Source organism: Pterocles gutturalis, unplaced genomic scaffold (assembly GCF_000699245.1).
Source record: "Pterocles gutturalis isolate BGI_N339 unplaced genomic scaffold, ASM69924v1 scaffold53651, whole genome shotgun sequence".
NCBI lineage: Eukaryota > Metazoa > Chordata > Aves > Pterocliformes > Pteroclidae > Pterocles > Pterocles gutturalis.
Genome location: NW_010107507.1, coordinates 1 through 8,137, shown reverse-complemented (window position 1 = coordinate 8,137; position 8,137 = coordinate 1). Strand labels below are relative to the sequence as shown.

At 35.0% G+C, this 8,137-nt stretch overlaps 1 protein-coding gene across 1 annotated transcript in view; it reads left to right on the top strand.

Moving 5' to 3' along the window:
• Positions 1–6,574, top strand: part of AK7 (adenylate kinase 7) — a gene marked incomplete at its 5' end in the record, with an annotated part of 24,795 nt that extends 18,221 nt beyond the window's left edge. Inside the window, 3 exons of the mRNA XM_010088102.1 lie at positions 2,860–3,080; positions 5,208–5,366; positions 6,536–6,574. Of these exons, the coding sequence (XP_010086404.1) occupies positions 2,860–3,080; positions 5,208–5,366; positions 6,536–6,574 (419 nt within the window). The remainder of the gene's footprint in view (positions 1–2,859; positions 3,081–5,207; positions 5,367–6,535) is intronic.
• Positions 6,575–8,137: the final 1,563 nt, after the last annotated feature.

The window sequence follows — 8,137 nt, the reverse complement described above, 5'->3', positions numbered from 1 at the left end:
CACACTGTCTAGAAAATTTCACTGGGAAATCTTGAGAAGTTTAATATAATCTGACGATTTAAAAATAGTGAGACTAGGGTAACAGCATTCTTAAGAGAAATGGGGTGATTTTTGGGGGGAGGGAGGGGAGAGAAGAGAAAGAAAAGGGGAAAACCCTGCAACTAAAATCAAACTGCTGCTATTTGGAATGTCCATTTGAGATGAGCTATGAGAAGTTAATTGTTGAACAGCCTCAGTCATAATTGATTTCCTAAGTTTTTTTTATTTAATGTCAGTCATCGAGATTATCTTGAGAATAATACCATACATGTGTTGTTAGAAAGTGTAGCATAATGTGTTAGTATAATAATTTTAGAATCGAGGTAATTCTTCTACAGAAAATAAATGTAAGAAAAGGTAAATATTAAGTTCTGAACCAATCAACTGGTCATATTCTTTTCTTATACACTTCTGGATATGCAAGTAGTAGCACTGTCCTAGACCATGTTTTAATTTGGTGGGGACTATAAAGTGAATACTCTATGATAGAATATTGCAGTGATTTCTGATAAGAATTATGCCCAAAGATTACTCTTAAACTCTAGTACATTCCAAATAAGGAAACTCACTGGCCTACTGATTTTAATTATTGAGGTATCACAGCTGTGTCGTTCAGTGACTTCCAGATGATTTTCACATTCAGTTTATAGTGTTGATTCTCATTTTCAAAGGAGCATTGTCTTTAGGTCCTGTTTATCTCAGGAACCTATATATATATTCTTTACCTGTCTTCACATCACTGATTGTTATCCACCAAAGTATGAAAGCATATTGTGTTCTGTTGTAAAGTGGTAAGGACAGATTACACATATAACTTCACTGAGGAACCTTCAGCTCTGCCAATACTCTCCATTCTAGCAGATGTTCCAGTTGGTTTATCAGACCCATGGAATTAAGTAGCATCAGATCTAAGCAGAGAGCCAGATGCTTTCTTGGTCATATTCTGTAGGAATTTAGTTGGATATGGTTAAAAAATTGTGCTTGATTTGTTAAATATTGACTCAAATGAATCAAATCTTTCTTCCACCTTAATTTAAGAAATCATAACATATGGCTTTATGACTTGCTTTTGTTTATTTTTTTTTTCTGAGTCTGAAATATTATTAGTACAAAGGAGTGGGCTTCCTGATTTTGGAAACCCTACTTTGCTACAGTGACTCACTACATGAAGTCTCCAAGTCAGTTATCTTGTGTCTTGTTTTTCTCATCTGCAAATTGGGGATGGTGATACATGCATGTTAGATCATCTACAAAAAGGCATGTTAAAGTTATAACAGCCGTTTCCTTTGAAGATCTTAATTTATTAACTACTTTTCTGGTGATCTTTCCTCTCCGCATTAGTGCTAGCCTCATTTTTTATTTAAAACTTATTTATTTTTGAAGATAAATGCAGTTAATTATTATTCTATTATTCTATGAATTATGATTGCTGTAATGCTTGCATTGTAATCTTGCTTGGCCATCTAAGAAACAAATGCAGTCTTTGAGACCTCAAATTCAATGCTGAGAGAGTTCTTAGCAATACTTTAAATGACTACAAAAGTGGTTTGCACTGTAATTTGTATATCCAGGTGCAGCTAAAATTGCAGAAAAAAATGGACTGCTTGACACAGAAAATGTATTATTCTTTTAATGTGGAATACTTCAGGAATGTAATTCCTAATTTTTTGAAAGAAGAAGCTGTAAAAGAAATTTTATGATGTAGAATTATCTTAGCTTTCTCCTCAGTTCATTAGCAGATTTTGGACTTCAGGTCCAAATCACAAGCACTTTAACTCTTAGAATAATGGTGTTAGTATTGGACAGCTATCTCCTGTCTCAATTAGTGATTAGAAAGAAATGGAAAGCATGTTTTGACAATGGCTTTCAAAATAACTTCATAAAGCAGAGGACTGTGGAGTATGGACTACTAGATTCTCATCTAAATTCTGTATTCTTGTTGTTTTGGTTTTTCCCTTCTGCTTCTTGCTCTCCTTACCCATTTCTGTGCCTTTACATCTCCAGTCCCTCACCCCTGAACAAGCCCTTTATCTCTGTATTCTCTGGATACCTGAAGTGCTCCCTTTTCCTTTTTCCCTGCACTCTTCTACACCCTTTCCGCCAGATGCCTCCCCACACTGAATGCATACAGAGCCCAGAAAGCCCTGCAGACAGTCCCTATTTTTCTATGTTTTTTCATCTTTTTTTTTTTTTTTGCAAGTTTAATACACAAGTAGGCTCCAGCAATTAAAAGGTAAAGGAATTAAATGAAAGAGAAGATCTTGCTCAGTCTCTGTGCTCCTACATGAAGCTACAGATTTGTTTTGTAGGTATAACATAGTGAGAGTTCAACTAGAGATAGGGCTGTGTATTTGTAAATCTGTATGAATGAAAACTTTGGAGTTTCTTGCCAAATTCTAACAGCCTATTGTGTAACCTGCAGGGGAGACAGGGTCAAAAGCTGATGGTTTTGTGCATCTGGATAAGTTGACATAAGATTTGTGACAGGAACCTCTCTGATAGTGGATGACTTAATTTTCACGTTTCAAAGCCTAGGCAAGCTGCAACTGATAATCAGAATAGTTGCAGAAATTATGTTAATACATTTCTCCCTTATATCATCTTAAAAAGACAAACTATTTTAGCTGAAATGAGTAAAGAAAATCAGATGTAGAAAACTTCATTCTCTGTAGCAAAAAATTGACCTTGATAAGCATCTAGAAACAACATCTTAAACTTGAAAATTCAAACAATGTGAACACCATAGATTTTTACGTCTTTCAGTTACTGATTGATAACTGACAAAAGCCTTGAAAAGTTCTCTCTTATATTGTTTAAAAGATGTAGCCAAATTTGAAGATCCTGAAAACAGATTTATTGTAAAGGAGATCATCAAAGAAATTGGGGAACCTCAGAATTATGGTTTGACAGATGAAGAAAAACAGAATTTGGAACGCAAAGCAGCTGAGGAATGCCTTGTCAGAGAAGCTCAAGAAAAAGCTGAACGAGAGCGTCAAGAAGCTGAGGAAAGGACTGAAAGGATGGCAAATTGGGAAGAGTGGGTAGGTTAATATATATTTTTTGGAAACCATTATTATTTATGTATTTTAGATGGCTTCCAGCAATCTGTTATGTAAACACATTCAGAAAGTGTGGCATAAATTCTCTAGTTCCTTATATCATACTTTAGATCTGGTACATTTTGAGGCCCAGCCTAAAAAACATAGCTTTTTTTTGATCACAGACATAGCATTATGGTTTTTTTGCATGTTGGTATCAACATGTCTTTAAAATATTTTTATGATACTCTTGTTTTGCTGTGCTATAGTTCTTTTATTTAACCATTTATAAATATCTACTATAATCCATGGTGTTTTCCCATAACCAGTCTTCTAGGACTTTCACATTTTGCTCACTTTACTTTCTAAGCAGCTGACCAAGTCTTAATTATCGTGCCTTGCAAACTGTATTTTAACTCAACATTGATCAATATTCCAGTCTGCATTGCAGAAGGATTTCTGAGCCTGCAAGAGAAACACCTTTGAGAGTCCTCAGTTCAGTGAGGACTACCTGATGCAGTCTGAAGAATGCCTTTTGTTTTCCAGTACTTTAATCAGTACTTGGTATTTAGGCTACCTGACCTCACTGAATTTGCACATGATGCTTCTTCCTTATTTACTTTGCCACGCCTGAGGACATTTTAGGTAAATACCCTGAAATGCATACTATAGGAATGTTCTTGTTCACACCCAAAGTCAGGTTGTTTCACCAAAGGCAGTTCTTCTATTGTCTCCTTTTAAGAGCTACTTAAAAAGAAACTGACCATTCCACAGAGAAATCCTTTTCTTTCATTTGAATGCCCATACACTTCTAGGGGGAAATAATACCCTGAAATTACTCACTTTTAAAGAAGCATTCACATTGCTCTGATGTTGGCTTCTCTACGCTTATTTTCAGCTTCATTCAACATTAACTAGCATGTTGTAATCTCTGTAAACTTGTCTGAAAGATCAGTAAGCATAGTTAACACATTTTTAGCTGTATTCAATCCAAAGCCATCTAACTTTCAAGAAAGCAAACTGTGCGTTATTCAAAGCTAAAGTAGGTGTTTAAATAAAATGTGTGCTTAAATTTATCCTTTGAAATAGGCAGATGCTCAGGAAATCTAAGCAAGTATTCATTTGCTCTTGAGACTGTAGATTAGCTGCTGTCTCTGAGTAAAGTTACCAAAGACCCCTTACAGGATTTATTCAGTAGCACTCCTGGCCTGAGTGAGTAAGATAAATGTCCTTTCCAGTTATCGGTATACCGTTTTTGTCTGAGCATTGATTTTGTGTTATGCCTTGAGTATAGAAAAGCAGTCTTCAGAGTATCATCTGCTTGCTGTATCTATATGACTCAGGCTACTGGTGAATAAAATGAGAGAAGAGAGGACAATAAAAATGTTTCTGAGTAATCTTCTGGCTAAAACTACTGCAAGTATGCATGCTATTAAGTGCTGTTAAATGGAAGAAAGCAAAACTCGCAGTGGTTTTATTTCCACCCCCTCCTCCTACTTTTTGAGTGTAATCATCGTCTTTGATTTAACCCGAATTAAAGAATAAATCTAGCTGGTGTAAACAGATGTAATTCCCTGTGTTTTTAGTCTATTTAACTCTTATACCCCGTGAAAACTGACCTAAATAAAAGAAAACAGAACAACAAAAAAACTAACCCAAAACAAAAAAAACCCAACCCTCCACAATTTACAGTTACTGAAAAGAGTTAGGGCTCTCTACTGAGTGAAAATATTCTCCGTCCCCTCCAGTTCAAAGAACCCTCAAAAAACGGTCTGCATTTGCAATAGTACTAATTTTTTAAATGATAAAGTGTATTTCAACCATTTCGCCAAATATGAAGACTTCAGAATAAACCTCCTTTTAGGTGTTAAAGAGAGAAAAATAAAATAATTTTACTAATGAGGTTATTTCAGTTTTCATTATGTTCAATTCTTTGTCCTCAGTGTGCCATTGTGCTCTGAAATTAATAAGCAGTTCATAGTTTCTCCTGCTAGGTTGTGAGCTTTAAAGTTCTGTCGACAGCTTCTAACACTATTTTTTTTTTCTCTAGGCCACCATTATTATTTGGTAAAGTGCTATTTGGTAGATGCTATAAACCTTATTCTTTATTATTTTGTTCATTATTTGTAGAATAAACATCGGGAGGAAGTGAAAAGACAAGAACAAGAGTTATTAGAGGCCCAGTCCATTCCTCTACGAAACTATTTAATGAAGAATGTCATGCCAACGCTTATGCAAGGGATAAATGAATGCTGTAGGATCAGGCCAGATGATCCAGTAGATTTTCTGGTAAGGTGATTACATTTTTTTTCTTAAATATCTTTTAAAAACCTTAATAAAAATATTCACGTAGACCCAAAGAATCTCTGTTAACATAAAGACTTAAAAATTCTTTTTCCCCAATGTCATGATGACAATTAATTAACAGATAGTAACTGCAATTCTAGCAAGCAGTAATTATGGTGAAAACTAAAAACCCAGCATCCACTGTATGGGATCAGTTGATACTGGTATCGAGTAAGGGCATAATCCAGCTTTGCTAAACAGCAACAGGACAAGAATCATACCAGAATCAGTTTCTCTTTGGTGTGTGCACTCTGCACATTTTACCCTGCCAATTCTGCTGTGACATAGAGACCTGCAGAAAGGGGGACATCATTTCTATCCTGCTTACAGCCCTCTAAGCAAAACAGAACACAGTACTGCAGTGATGAATGAAAGCTCTTCAGTAATTCCCTTCACAGTGCACAGATAAATCCTCTAAGACATTCATAGAATAATTCCAGTTGCAAAGGACCTCAAGAAGTTACCTAGTTCAACTTTTGTCTGAAAGCAGGTTCAGCATTGTATTCAGACAAGAACTCAGATGCTGTAAAGTTGTTGCTGTACTGCTGTTCTTCCTGCACATCCTAAGTTATTAACAAACTATCACTGTTTTAATGAAAAGAAACATTTTCTTAACAAAGCAAAAGCTTAAAATAAAAGCATCAGTGTTACATGCCACTTTAAGCCCGAAAGAACATTTAATTGTTTTAAACTTTTTGCTTACTGATGAGTGACAACTATGTGTAGCTGTAGGAGCATTAGATCTTCACTACTAACTGGATAACTTTTAAAGTTCTGTATTATCTACTCTTCTGGGTCCAGAAATCAGGCCCTAGGGTACTCCCTAGGACCTCCATGGAGTGACAAATACTGTCATGAATAGCTCACTTCCTTCTTTTGCCCCCCAAAAGATATGGAGTGACTGCTACCATGAGGTGGATGGTATTTTGGATGGTATTTGTGGGGAAGAGGTTTCTCTGACCTATCTGCTAGAAATTACATTTTAGAGCCATTTAATACTTTCTTCAATTTTGTTTACAGCAATGTTATCCACTATATTTTTGTTCTTTTATATAAACTTTAAAATTGGAGACTTGAAAAATAGTGTAACTTTGAGACTCTTCTGTTTATAGGCAGAATATCTCTTCAAGAACAGTCCTGATATTGAATGAGACAAACATTAAATCCTAACAGCTGTTGAAATCCTGAAGTAGAAAGGGAGAACATTCCTAATATATTTTAAATAAAAATACTTAGTTTCTGAATTTTTTTGTTTAGGCTTACTATGTAATCTCCATTTTTATTTCTCATACTTTACTATGTTGTATTGGGTTTTAATATTCCTTCCACAAAAGTACCATTTACTGCACATATTGATTAATACATTTATGCATCTGTATTTCATATGTCTATTTGAAACTGTGAAACAGTTATTAAGAATTAATAAAAATTAAGAATCTGTTCTCTCCAAAACTTTCTGGAATTTTTTCAGTTACACATTCTGTTTAAGCAGTATATTCTTGTCCTGATCCATATCAGACATAGGCAGCTAGCCTGAGAAAAACTTTTCTTAAAAAAAAAAAAATAAAGTGTTTTTGCCAACAATGGAAATAAATACAAGCAGCAAGCTCTCTTATTTCCCCTCCTAGCTACCAAGACACAAAAAGTCACACAACATAGTCTTCCTGTGCTGCACTGCAGACTGATTGGTAAACAGTTTCCCAGTATAGGTTTGTCATTAAACCTGAGTTTTTCTTTGGTATGAAACAAATGAGTGTAGTTCTTATTTAACTCTCTTAATCATTCAATATTTGATATGTTTTTTATAGATTCTTGAAGAATCTAGAGTTTCCAGTATGTGGCTCTAATTCCCTTTTTTTATTGATTTCATGCACTTCTTACAGAAACTGTTAATATCTATGCTGACTGACCTGAAACTGATCGCATATTTGGTATAAAACAAATACAGGATTTTGTCAAAACAGAAAGCAAGGACTGTTTGGGAGAAGGGGGGAAAAAAAAAAGAGGAAGAACTGAAAGAATGGTGAAGTGGAAACATTGTACACATATTTTATCTATTACTTCTAGTATTAGAATTTTGGATGTATTAATGCCCAACATTCTTATTGAGATATATTAGTATTTGTAGAGATAAACAGTCTTGTTTCATCTGTTTTGACGCAGACAAGTCAATGATGATAGCCAGGAACAGTTCAGAATCATCATCTCCTACTCTAAAGAAACATTTCTTTGGAATCTAAATTTACTACATGCTGCCAGTCCAAGTTACCATTTATCACATGAGGCAGTTGAAGATGAAATAATTGGTAATTTTAGAGAAATTGTTAGAGAGTCCTGTTTTTCAAAGTAAAGATGAAAATAGGACAGTAAAAAAAGGAGACAAAACAGGTCAGATTTTTTTTTGTGTGTGTGTAGAGTTGCTGTAATACATTTACTTTTCCAGGAATAAAGTTTTGAGCTGATCTGTAAAGAGTGTTTGGTTTTTTTTCTTGAAACTTTTCTGAAATTTATGCAATCTATTACAGGCAGAGCTTTCAAAAACAATTATTAGAAAAGGATCTCTTTGCTGCGCATAAAAACCAAAACAAGCCCGACGCAGGTAGGTATGAACAAAACACACGCACAGAGCTAGCTCTGAACTGTAACCCTTCATCCTCCAGAGGAACAGAGCGGGGGACCCAAGAGGGTTTCACTCGGCCCGTGTGAGCCGATCA